The sequence below is a fragment of the Mus pahari genome, chromosome 2, assembly GCF_900095145.1.
Source record: "Mus pahari chromosome 2, PAHARI_EIJ_v1.1, whole genome shotgun sequence".
NCBI lineage: Eukaryota > Metazoa > Chordata > Mammalia > Rodentia > Muridae > Mus > Mus pahari.
Genome location: NC_034591.1, coordinates 141,974,748 through 141,988,030, shown reverse-complemented (window position 1 = coordinate 141,988,030; position 13,283 = coordinate 141,974,748). Strand labels below are relative to the sequence as shown.

At 44.3% G+C, this 13,283-nt stretch overlaps 1 protein-coding gene across 2 annotated transcripts in view; it reads left to right on the top strand.

Annotated features, from left to right (window-relative positions):
* Dyrk4 (dual specificity tyrosine phosphorylation regulated kinase 4) overlaps positions 1 to 13,283 on the top strand; it is a 40,317-nt gene that overhangs the window by 14,911 nt on the left and 12,123 nt on the right. For both annotated transcript variants that reach the window (XM_021191010.1, XM_021191011.1), the window contains 7 exons: positions 2,936 to 3,016; positions 3,755 to 3,871; positions 5,107 to 5,245; positions 6,237 to 6,400; positions 8,894 to 9,030; positions 9,344 to 9,484; positions 10,971 to 11,109. In XM_021191010.1, coding sequence (XP_021046669.1) covers positions 2,936 to 3,016; positions 3,755 to 3,871; positions 5,107 to 5,245; positions 6,237 to 6,400; positions 8,894 to 9,030; positions 9,344 to 9,484; positions 10,971 to 11,109 — 918 coding nt within the window. The remainder of the gene's footprint in view (positions 1 to 2,935; positions 3,017 to 3,754; positions 3,872 to 5,106; positions 5,246 to 6,236; positions 6,401 to 8,893; positions 9,031 to 9,343; positions 9,485 to 10,970; positions 11,110 to 13,283) is intronic.

Genomic DNA, 13,283 nt, shown 5'->3' with positions numbered 1-13,283 from the left:
GTGTGTGTGTGTGTGTGTGTGTGTGTGTGTGTGTGCAGAGACACAGAAGCAACCATTTGGAGGAGTGGCTTCATCAAACCTGGGGTGGCACTAACCTTGGCTATGAGCTGCCTTTTTCCTCAATCCTGGACTGCTGCACAGAGGCACACTGTCCATGAGAGAGGCGTGGAAGCATTGTTGTATTTAGATCAGTCTGGGCTCAGGAATGCTTACTTTTTTCCTTGTTATTGAGTACTGTTTACTTTCTCTGTCTACAAATTATTTCTTGCCCCGGTCCATCCTAGAATCTTCCATTTGTCCAAGGACCCTTGGATCCTCTTATTGGGCAATGGTATGAGATACAAGTATGTGGTTTCTAAACATGCTTCTTTCTACTGGGCTATTATTTCTCTTGAGTTCTCTCAGGGACAGGGGAAGTTTTGTGTGTGTGTGTGTGTGTGTGTGTGTGTGAGAGAGAGAGAGAGAGAGAGAGAGAGAGAGAGAGAGAGAGAGAGAGAGAGAGAATCTAGAGAATCTATGTATCTATACCTGTACTGAAGTATTTCTGTGTAGCCATCTGTACATATGTTAAGTTAAACATGAGTTCTTCTGTATTCAGTCCTAGTCAACTATAACATGATGGTGGTGCTGATGAAGCCTCACTGATCTGTAAGTCTCCATCCCGATGGGAAGAAACCTGCCATCTTTTCTGTCACAGTGCATATGTTTGACAGAATCTGACCCTATCTCTCTTAAGTTTTATTTTGTTCTTTTCTTGAGTTAAACACTATGATCCTTTAAGTCTGTGGCGGCGGCGGCTGCTGTTGCCTCCTCCTCCTCCTCCTCCTCCTCCTCTTCTCCTTCTCCTTATTCTTCCTCCTCATCTTCCTCCTCCTCTTCTTCATCCATCCGGTCTGTGTTCATAGCCTTTTCAGTTTCATGGAAAATGAACAAGATCCCTCTGGGCTCTTCCCAGCCAAGGGAAAGGAGTTCCAGCTGGCAGTGTCAGTGTGTGCAAGGTACCAGTATCTGCATGTTACACACATCTCTCTAGTCCTCAGAACAGCACTGTGAGAATTTTACTGATACTGTTTCCTTCCATATTCCATGAGGAACGACTGATAACTGTCCAAGTTCGGTGATAAGTGGAGTTGTCAAATTAAGAACTGTCACCAGACATGCTCATGTCTGCCTGTAATCCTGGTGTAAAAATACAAAAGAGGGAGGGGGTGGGAGAAGGGAGGTGATTTCCAAGTCTTCGTGTCCGTGAGCATTGTTTTATTCCATATCACGACTAAAGAGAGCTCTCTGAAACTCTGTGAATACAATATAAACTGGCAGTGGGCTATTGCTGCCCATAGAATAACGACCAGGTTTCTTAGCTTAACGTTCATTCAGTGCTTCCCACAATCAGCCTCAGACTACACACAACACAGTATGGGCAGTAGAGACCCCTGGTACATGCCAGAAATGATGGCTTCATCCAGTAGCACCCTTTCCTCCCTCTCAACCACCATGGCTCCCTACTCTCTCTGCTCCCAGGATTGAAGTTCTTACACTGACATCACCCTTTGTGAGGGTATTCATTGTCATGCCCTTTGATAGTCTGAGCTGCATGTTGCTAATATAACTATTGTTAATCTGCCAGTCTCTCTGTCGCCTTATCAAGGCCAGCTTGTTGATATTGATGACCATTTATGTGTTTTAATCCCCCCAAACATACTTTGAGATTTAAAATTAATTTGTGATATTTCTCCAGACACCATGGCACAGACAGGCAAATCCTGAATTTCTCTCACATTAGCAAATTAACCAATGTTGTCTAAGACCTCACCATTCCCCACGTATCTCCCTTCCTTCAGTCCTCTTCTGAAGTCTAGGAGATCACAGTTGACTATTGAAACAGTCCCCATCAGTACAGCTCTGAGGAGGGCCTAGCCAGAGGATAATAAATTCAAGTATTGTACCCAATTGCCAAATTTTAGAGAGGTGGTTCTGTCTCTATCTTATTTTTTACTTAAATTTTAATCCTATGTCTAATAATAACAACCACAGTGTTCAGGTTCACTGTTCTACTTATAATGGGATAATGAAATGGATGTGTAGACACTTTATCTACACAGTAGCACATAGTGAGTCCCAAGTACTTCCACGGTGGGCATGCTCCACCCTTGATGCATGCTAAGCCAGGATTTGATATTTTCCCCCCATCCCTTTATAAATGTGAACTCTCTTCTAGTCAGATCATGGACAGTAAGGCTGGTCACTTAGCTTCTAGCAGGTTCCACTAAGGTATCTTTCAGCACATTGATGCTAAAGTTCTGGGCAAGATTATAAGCATTTTATTGTCTAATGAACAAGAACAGCTTGGCTTTTATTCCTTCCATGTCCAGGGATTCTAGATAATATTTTGTTGATGAAAAAGCTATACCGATTGCTTTGTTTTTGAGGTAAGATCTTGTTTTATAGTTAGGCTGTCCTGGAACTTACAGCACTCCTGTCTCAGTTATCCACATGTTAGAACTACAAGCAAATATCTCCCCACTTGGTCTTACACAATTTTCTTTCTTTTCTTTTCATTTCTTCTTTTTTTTTCTTTTTTAATCATAGGCTAAGTCAATCTGTGATCGACCTTTCTGGAAAGAGCGTTTGTTTGGGTAGCAATTAATTCATGCATTCATTGAGTACTTCAGTCATACATTCACTGAATACTTCATTCATGCATTCATTGAGTACTTCACTCATACATTCAGTGAATACTTCATTCATGCATTCACTGAGTACTTCATTCATACTTTCGCTGAGTACTTCTCTTAGCTTCTCTGGATTTGTTGTAACTTTCAAGTTAGGAGAATTAGTTTCAAGGCTACTTTATCATAATGGGGAAAAAAAAGTTCACATGACTTGGGATGAAAGCAGCCAAGTTCTATTTCAGTCCTCTTCCACCTTACCCCAGGTTGAGAGTAAGCCTTTGGGTCACCTCCAGAAGCCATCCTCCAAGAACAAGAAGCTGAGAGTGAACCGATGTCCACAAAAGGTAGGGGGGGGGGTGATGGCTAGTACCCTTTCTCTGAGAAAGGGTGAAGGCTATCAGATGGTTGGGGTAGTTTAGCAGGCCATTTTGTTTAACAACAACCACACTATAATTATGGCTGTGTATTAACAGATGAACTGTCTACCAATCAACGCATAAACCAATAATAGGGATCAAATTATAATGTACCCATAGAGAAGACTGGGGTTTGTGTTGCATACGTAAGTGCAGGAATGTGGAGGAACTTCTCCAAATTTTCAGTGCATTGTATGAAAGTCAGACAAATGCTTAATTTGGGAGACACATTGAAGCATACTCTTTCTTAACTGGGGGGGGGGGGACATCCTGGCAGGAGATGGGGTTTTTGGGTCTCCAGTATTGCAACGGTGCTAATACTGGCTAGCACTTTTGGAACATTTTACATATATTTTCTCATAAAATGCTTAAAGGGGTAGCTCCCGCCTCATTTTGTCACCATGGTAGCAATGAAATAAATGGAGCTTAGAAAGTCAATGGAACCTACTGGAAGTTTACAGTTCATTAGGACTACTACTACTAATAGTAGTAGGATTCCAACCCACAGCCTACCTGGTAGACTGAAGACTCGGATCTCTGGAATCTGCTTGTCCTCATGAACCTGGGTTAGGTGCCACGTTGTTGTGGAGTTAGGATAGAGGAGATAACCCGGAAGATGCTTCCTTCCTGGGATGTCTGTAAGCTGTTCCCTGTCCCCTTCTGTAGATTCCAAGTACCAGCAACACGGCGTTCCCTTTTGTGGACACAAAGGGGAAGAGGAACACAGTTAACTTCCCCCACATTGGCAACAAAGTCCTGTCAAAGGGGTCCATGCAGTATCAGGTGAGTAAGACAATGGGCACGCCCTTGGGCAAGCAGACTCAAGGCCTGAGCTCACTGCAGTGCCAGCTCTCGGAAGGTTGGGTTCTAGCTCTCTTCTCATGCCTTACAAAGAGTAAGCACTTGAACGAATGTGCCTTGACTTTCTCTTCCGTATAAAATGGGTTCTTTGTGGCATTGTGAGCATTCATCAGAGAAAGGGGAAAAAATGAAGTCCACACTGTATAAATGCTCCAGTCAAAAGATTTTTCTTCCAATATTCTCTACTTAAAAAAAATTCTAATTATGTGCAATATGTCTGGGTCCATGCCTATGAGCCATACATAGGTGTTCTTGGAATATGGACTAGCATGTCAGAGCCCCTGTAGCTGGGGCCCTAGGCAGTTGTGAGTCATCGGTGTGGGGGCTGGGAATGACACTTGGGTCCTCTGTGAGAGCAAGATCAGTCTGTACTCCGAGCCTCTTCTCCAGCTCCTGTACTACCTTTCCTGTGGAAAGGCCAAATGGGATACTGAGATAGTACCAACCTGAACAGATGCTAGGCTCACAGCTGAAGCTTCCCGGATCTAGGAAGTTATTTAGCTTATTTGGAATTGGCCTGCATTAGTTGTTTTCTCATCATTGTGGCAAAATTTGTGAAAGGAAGGAAGAGGGTTTATGTTGGACTCACAGTTTAACACAATGAAGTTCTTCATGGTCTGGAAGGCCATGGCAGAAGGAGCATGGGGCAGCTGCTCACAATGTGTCTTTGGGCAAGGAGAGAGACAAATGCTGCTTGTCAGCTCAGTCTCCCTTTCTGTTTAGTCCGGGACAACCTCGAATCCACCATTAGTGGTGCTTCCCACACTCAAGGTGGCTTTTCATTCTTCAGTTCTGGGAACCTCTCATAGTGTTTCCATGGTTACTGTAAACCCAGTCAAGCTGACAAAGAAAAGGAACCACCTCATGGCCTCCTCAAGAGTAGCAGTAAAAACTGTCGCATCTCTCTGTGCAGTGACATGCCACTGGGTTGTCAACTGCATGCAATGCAGTGGCTCTGTCTGCCAGAGCATCAGATGAGAGTCGGATACTCTCTCTGAGAGAAAGGGTGAGCATCCTACTATCTCTTAACTCATAGCTATCTTCTCCCAGGAGTGGTAGGAAAAGATCCTGGCTAGAGGTGGATCTACTGGGTCAACTCGATGACCTATGATCCCCAAGGGAATCAACCTTTTATTATAACTTATTTCCCTGGACAGGAAAATCAAATTCATAATCAAGTGCTATCCTCTGAACTCAAGACTTCAGAAATACCTTTCAACATTAGCACCAAAGCCCAAGACCCCAAGCCACACCCAGAACTACAAAAGAGGCACAAAGTCCCTCTTACAGCAGCAGGTAAGATTTGGGAGCAGTAGCAAAGTAGAGTGGTAGCAGGGGAGGCAGGATATAGAAGGCCAAACCGTTGAGAGCTGAGCTGGAGTCATCAATTATGACAAAGAACCGAAATGAGCGAAGGTAATTCCACGGCCTCTCACTGGTCTGGCTAAGCGCTAGGCTAAGAGGGGAGTGAGCGCTAGCTCTCTGTGGTTCATTGCTCCCCATAGAACTGCACAGGGTCAAGGTCAGCTGCGGCAGTGTAGACAGAGGGCACTGTCTCACTATGTTGTATGGACTGGAGTGGGGGCTGAGGAGGGAGAGTTAGAATTAAGGGTGAAATCACTGAACTGTCACAGTCAGGTGTTTTAAAGCTTCCTCTTCCTCAGTCAGGGCTAAGTAGAGGACTCTAGATGGCTTTATGGAAGGAGACTGTCTTAGTTAGGGCTTTATTGCTGTGAACAGACATCATGACCAAGGTAATTTATTTATTTATTTTCTTTCTTTCTTTCTTTCTTTCTTTCTTTCTTTCTTTCTTTCTTTCTTTCTTTCTTTCTTTCTTTCTTTCTTTTCCGAGACAGGGTTTCTCTGTGTAGCCCTGTCTGTCCTGGAACTCACTCTGTAGACCAGGCTGGCCTTGAACTCAGAAATCTACCTGCCTCTGCCTCCCAAGTGCTGGGATTAAAGGCGTGTGCCACCACGGCCCAGCCAGACCAAGGCAACTCTTATAAGGACATTTAACTGGGGCTGGCTTACTGGTTCAGAGGTTTAGTCCAGTATCATCAAGGCAGGAACATGGCAGCATCCAGGCAGGCATGGTGCAGGCAGAGCTCATAGTCTTTGGTTGCTAAACCTTTCTTGGCCTTTATCCTTGTTAACATTTCTATGGGTGAGCAAGCAACCCGGTGGGTGGTCCTTGCTGGAAAGATGTCCCATGAACTGGAAAGAATCTTTGGGGGGGGGCGCAAATACCCCTGTGACTAAACTGAGTTGGTGATGCTTTTCACTACAGAGGCCCTAAAGTTCTTTAAGAATCTGCTGTCCCCTTATGAGCAAAGCGAAATCCTGGGCTACTCAGAGCTGTGGTTCCTGGGCCTTGAAGCCAAGAAGCTCAACGTGATTCCGGAGAAGTTCAGCAAGACAAGCTTTGATGATGAGCACGGTTCCTATGTGAAGGTGCTGGGTCATGGGAACACCGTGGGGATGGAGTGGTAGGAATGCCATGGGGACAGGGTTATGGGAATGCCACAGGGATGGGAGTTTGGGGGGGGGAGGAGTTGGGGGGAAAGATTGTACCAGGAGGAAAACAGAAAGGGGATATTTTGCAGTACTTTGTACTGATGCACTACAGGATAGGTTTCCCAAAGGATTCTAATGGGTCCTAAAAGAGATGCCATATTTAACACACACACACACACACACACACACACACACACACACACGGAGGAAAATATGAGGTTCATTGTACACACCCTCCATTATTGGAATGCTGGGGCAACAGGTTTATATTTGTATGTGGTGTGAACTACCACAGGCTCCTCACAATTACCCTGGAGCCCACTAAGAAAGGAGTAAGGCATCACTCTAGTGCTTTCTTTCTCATTCTCTCTCATACAAACCCCATCTGTGGACTCTCTTCCTATTTTATAGTATAAGTCATTTTCACATCATAAACAAAACAAAACAAACAACTGCCTTTGTCATTGTGGTCTCAGGTGCTACATACTTAACTTCATTTTGTTTTCCAAATACTGAACCCAACAGCTCCTCTTCTATCTCTCTGTTGTTCCTCTGCGGTCCAAGGGGGGAAGACTTCTCCCAGCCTGAGCACAGAATCAGAGCAGTGGTCCCTACTTTGGTAATGTGTTAAAGTGATGTTTCATCCGCCACGCTGTGGCTATCTAACTTTGTAACGTTGTAACTTGGTTTTAGAGGATAGTCTTTGATGGCTTCTTAGAAGCAGTAAATTTTCTTAGTGGCGTGTAACTGTGTATACAAACCAACTGGGGATCTTGTTAAAGTAAGGTTGTTACCCAGCAAGATAGGATGGATAAGGGATTTAACAATTATAGGTGATACTCAAGCCATCAACCAGACCACACTTAGAGGAACAGTCATGGAGTTTCTGATACAGACTCCATGAGAGGTCAGGTTCTCAACCATTTTATGACTTCTGTTGGAAGTTTGATAAAGCATAGGTCCTCATTCCTCACTCCCAGCCCTAAAGTAATCTGCATATATACAAAAGTACAGGCATTAATGGGTCCTTGCTTACAAATCATGAATACAACTTTCCCCAGACACCACCACCCACTTCTTCCCTAATCTTTCAAGCTCCCTGTGAGGGAATTAGCCATGACCTTACGAGATCTCAGTCAAGTCTTAGAGATTTTTTTTTTTGATGTGGTAGTGGGGATGGGGTTATTAATGGGTGCTGTCTATAGGCTTCAACCTGTATTTTATTTCATTTACACACACACACACACACACACACACACACACACACGCACACACACAATCAAATACCCAAATAAGCTACACAGCTACAATCTTACATTTATTCTGCCAACATTTGGTACTTATATACCTAATTATTGCTCCTCTGTCACGAGCTTGGGAATCTTCTAGACTCAGCAAATATATGGAGAACAGTTGATCACCCACAAGTGTACTACGGTTATTCAGGTAATTACAATTAATGTCACAGTGGACATAGAAACAATCATGAATCAAACAAACCAGTGGCGTGGAGCAGATAAGTCAAAAATAACACATACACACATTTATACGAGCATGTGTTTCATCGCAGACCTTTACCAGAAAATGAACCCCTTCCCACATTGATGAAATTGTACATACTTAAATTCATGGTGCTGATTCCTTCCATATGAATAGAACCACCACCATGTATGCATTCACAAAGCACATCAGGAAATCCATGGGGACACTCATCCTTTGTCCGCCCAGACTCATAAGTTCAACACTAGAAATCAGTGATTCACACAGCTGGAGGACCTCAGACACCATTTATTCTGCATCCAGTGCCTTTATAGATGATGGCACTTTATCTTAGAGTGAGCAAGTGGCTCGTCTGCAGCCCTTGAGCTCAGGTCATCAACCAACAATTTCATCTGGCTTTGACCGAGTGCCTGCTCTCTGCTTTCCTATAGGGACTTGGAGGATGATTCTGTCTTTGTGAAGATACTTTTTCTTCTTAGCCAAGAAAGGCCCAAATTTCTGTACTACTCTCTCAGGACAGATTAAATCTATACAAATGGAGGAGGAGATGTCTGGTCAAAAAATGGCAAAGCAGACAGCAAGCTTCCTCATCTATACTTAAGGCATAGCAAGGGTCAGAGTGGAGCTAATCCTTTTTCTGATGTAAGTCCTAATCATACAGAAACACAAGTGTACCTCAAAGAACACCCCATGCTCTTTACACTATAAGACATGGATTCAGCCTTGTGGAACACTTCCTGGTACCATATGTGTGGTCTGGGATCCAAACAGCCTAACCATTTATAAGGTGGTAAGTTGAGAGCAGGAGTTCAGAAACACTCTCCTCCCAAGAGTGGGCCAGGATCCGGGTAGCGGGATCTAGGGGCCCTGGGATAGGGTGAATCCAAGAGCTCACCATTCTGTCCCTCACTGCTGGCCTGATTTCTGCAGGTCCTGCATGACCACATTGCCTACCGATATGAGGTTCTGGAGATGATCGGGAAAGGGTCCTTTGGACAGGTGGCCAAGTGCTTGGATCACAAAAACAATGAGTTGGTGGCCCTGAAAATCATCAGGAACAAAAAGAGGTATGACTTGATAGGCAACACAGGGCCTGGGAATTGGGCTGTGTGGCTCCAGCTCTCTCCAGAAGCCAGTTCTCTGCCACTGCTCTTCTTAAATCTCTTTGGCTTTTCTTATTTCTCTCTCTGCCTGTCTGATATCACAAGGGGTAAGAAGAAACAATAATGGAGTTTAGGATGCACTCCTGACATCCTAGATATTCTTGGGACCCTGGGGTGGGATTCAGGATTGTCGGCAACATTGTGACATGATGTGCATTTTGTGCAATTTCTGTCCTCATTTCCCACCACCACCTTGGTCACTTCCTAATCACCTCAGATTCCACCACCAGGCTCTGGTGGAGCTGAAGATCCTGGAAGCCCTCAGAAGGAAGGACAAAGACAACACCCACAATGTGGTCCACATGAAGGATTTCTTCTACTTCCGGAATCACCTCTGTATCACCTTTGAACTCCTGGGGTCAGATGCTTCTTCTTTGTTCTATTATAAATGGTTGCATAAGTGACAGAAAAGAAACTCTGAGGTCAGAATACAGGGTTTTTCTGGCTGTAGTACTTAATGACTGAAGTGGGCATAGTCGCCACTCAGCTAGAAAGGAGGATGAGACTGAAAGCTGACATCTTACCCCATGCCTCAGTAAAACCTGGTCACTTAAATGCATCTGTTGGGCTTTCCAGATGTTGAGTATCTGAGTAGGTGACATAGCATAGCCATTGCCCTCATGATAGAAATGGAAACATACTGAAAAAGACATTGCTTTGCTCTTGTGTCCCCCATGTCCGGGTTTTCCAGTCTTGCAGAGCAGAGGTTTGAACACAGAACTACAGGCATTTGGCTACCTAGAATGCTCTAAGGATTTTGTTTTGAGTAAAGGGAAGAACAGATTTTTTTTTGTTTTAATGTAAGAAAACAGGAACCTGATTTATGTAGATTGGCAGCAAATGACTGAGTATGATGAACAGAGCCCTTTGTGGTCATGTGTTCCTGGGTCATTGAATTAGTAACTTGATGTTTTCTTGACACTGTTAGGAAACCTGCTCCATTCACCAGGCAAGTGAACATGCTGTCCACCGGCTCAATATGTAAAATGTAGTTTACTCTCCAGTGTGCACACACAAATTATCTTTCCTGTGGTAAAATAGATAGGATAGACTGTCTCTCTTACCCAATTATCACAGTATCAGGGAAGGATGTCACTGTCCTCAAAAGAGCTATGAGAAGCCCAGCTAAGGTGGGGAAGTTGCTGAGGGCCAAAGGTCATGCGTCTAGACCTGGCTTTCCTCTCTGTACTGCACTCCCAAGAATGCATGGTTTCTGAAATGTTGTCACAGACAGATACCATCCGAAAGGAAAGAAGGGAAGGAAGTGGCCAGGTAATGACACGTGTTCTTTCCTTTCTGTCCCCATCTTGAAGGCTGTACAGAAAACAAAAGCCATCAGCTCACAAACGTGTGTTTCTTTTTAAAATGCTTAGCATCCATTTTCAATGCTTGTAATTATGTCAGCAGACTTCATACAGTGCAGCATGGCTTTATGGAACGTTGCAGACTTCTGCTCCTATAGAGAACCAAGAGGATGGTACAGGGAGGGTCAGCTTTCACTCTTTTAAGAGCACAGTGAAGGGACCAAGTAGCCACACTTACCTTTGGTAGAGTGTGGGCTCCCTGGCTTGCCTGAGCTTCTGTTGGACCATCCTCGTTTTCCATACCTGTCATGACTCTGAAGTACTTGTCAAAGCCTACAGAAGTGGCTTCTTTGTTGAGGGTTCCCTGGGTCATATCCAAGAGCTGGAGAAACTATGGCAGTGTGTGCAGCTTTGCCTCCAGGCTTGCAATTTGTTTGATATTAGAGGGAAACCAATCGACCTGGGTTATCCACGTGTCCAAGCTGAGTATGATGTTTCAACAGCCATCTACATCACTCTTTCTCTCCCTCTTTGTTGCAGAATCAACCTGTATGAGTTGATGAAGAACAATAGCTTTCAAGGCTTCAATCTGTCCATAGTTCGGCGCTTCACCTTTTCCATTCTGAAATGCTTACAAATGCTTTATGTAGAGAAAATCATCCACTGTGACCTCAAGCCGGTGAGTACAAACTCTGCCCACCTGGCGGGGTTGGCTGCCACCGCTGTTTTCCAGGGTTGATGCCTGGCAGTGTTCATCTATAGGTGGAGATGCAGTGAGGACCAAGGTACAAATACTGGGGACATAAACAGGGAGGTAACTTATTGAGGTATCTAGGAATAGGAAGGCTTGAGAGCTTTCCTTCAGAAGTGGTGGTGTGTCTGGTGTCTTGAGCATCCAGGCACACTTACAAGATACCTTGGGAGTCTAGATTTACTCAGCTGTTGCTTCCAATCATCAGTTACGGCAGCCCTTAACAGTGTTCTTGTTAGTTAGGTGTGGTGGTAGACAAGGATTTCAAAAATCAGCCTCAGCTACATAAGAGAGTTCAAGACCAACCTGGGATACAGGACACCCTGCCTTAGATTCCCTTTCCCCCAATATTTATTGCTGTATAATTAATGAAAGAACTGGAGCTCACTCTCTAACTGTGCCTCCACAATGCCAGTAAAATCTTATTGGAGTAAGTCATGCACAGTCATATTGGAAAGACACATCAGGATGCATAAAGGTAAGCACATCCCTATTGAAATCACACTTTGCATATTCAAAACTGGTGGACTCCTGGGCATGGCACACAAACAACCAGATGGTCTCCATTCAATTCTCAGCCTTGCTGGCATTATACACATAGTTCTACAGCTGCACGGGTTATTTTATTCAGTAATTGCTTCTTTGGGTTTTTTGGGTTTTTTTGGATTTTTTGTTTTGTTTTGTTTTGTTTTTGAGCCAGGATTTCATATAACTCATGCTGTCATCAAGCACCATACCTAGCTGAGGCTGGCCTTGAACTCCTGATCCTCTTGTTTCTACTTGCTCAATTGCTGGAACTACCGTCATGCACCACTGTGCCTGGCCATACATTGTTCCTTAGATCTCGGCCACCCACTAGACTACAATTTCTTCCCCATAACAGGGACCACTTCTCCCCATTATGTCCCCATAACACAGAACCTGATACCAGAATTAGAAAGCAGCAAATGATGGTGGAATGAGTGATGGCTGTCAACTCAAAGCAGCAGCTTGGAGTAAATTATAAAGAGCTGCTTCAAAACGCAGCCTAACGCACAGATAGGCAACTATTCTTCTTTGGTCTCACTCTCCCCTCTTCACCCCCAAACGTGGCTGATTTCTTATTGAAAACTCTTAAGTTCTAGGATTACGTTTTTGTGATCAAAGATTTTCATGACTGGAGCCTTATTTAAAAAAGAAAAAAAAAAAAAAGGAATTGATTGATTCACCACACTGAGGTCCAAGTCCTCAGTTTTCCAGCTCCAAAAGGCCCCATAATACCCTATGGTCTTTAGATTTCGGGCACTGAATTCACAAGGTTTTCCCCAGCCAAATTATCAGATGACAGATTTCTTTGAGACATGAGTCAAGTGTTAAACAGCCCAGAAAGGTGTTTCTCGACTATGTATTAAAAGGCAGGGTATTGTTCTTATGCCTTTAACGTTTGTGGTACACAAGTCCTGAGTTCCCATAGCTCTGCTTCTTTCCCAGAGAACCCTTTCCCAGTAAGAGTGGAGAGGGGGTGGCTGTGTCTGTCAGTCCTCCATTGCTGAGACAAAATACTTATGCAAATCAGCTTCGAAGGAGGAGGAAAGGTCTGCTTTGGCTGGTGGCTTCAACCCAAGGTTGGTTAGCACCATCGTGTTTGGAACTGTGGCAAAGCAGAATACCATGACAGAGGACCCCTAGAGAGTGAACCTATTCATTTCGTGGTGGCCAGGAAGGACAAGAATTGAGAAAAGTGCTAGTTTACACAATTCCCCTTCACTGACAGCCCCTGCCCTGCCCACCATGAGCTCACCTCCTCTGATTAGACCCCATCTCCTAAAGTTCCCTCTGCCTCCCCTAGATGCAGGCCAGCAACTAAGCTTGCAGCACACAAGTTAGTGGGGATATGTGAGATCCAAGGCATAGCCTAAGGCCAGCCCCATCCAGTGATGGAGTCTCTCCATTGGGCTGGAGACACAGGAAATTCTTGTTCTTTTAAGGTTTCTGTTGCCTATCTTCCCTGGGTTAACAGCAATTAACTGAAAAGTGCTTCGTTTGAGGTGCTAGAGGCTTCAGATTGGCTTTGCTGTGCATTTGTTAAGAGCACCATGGGCCATGGTGCTCTTAACCATCTG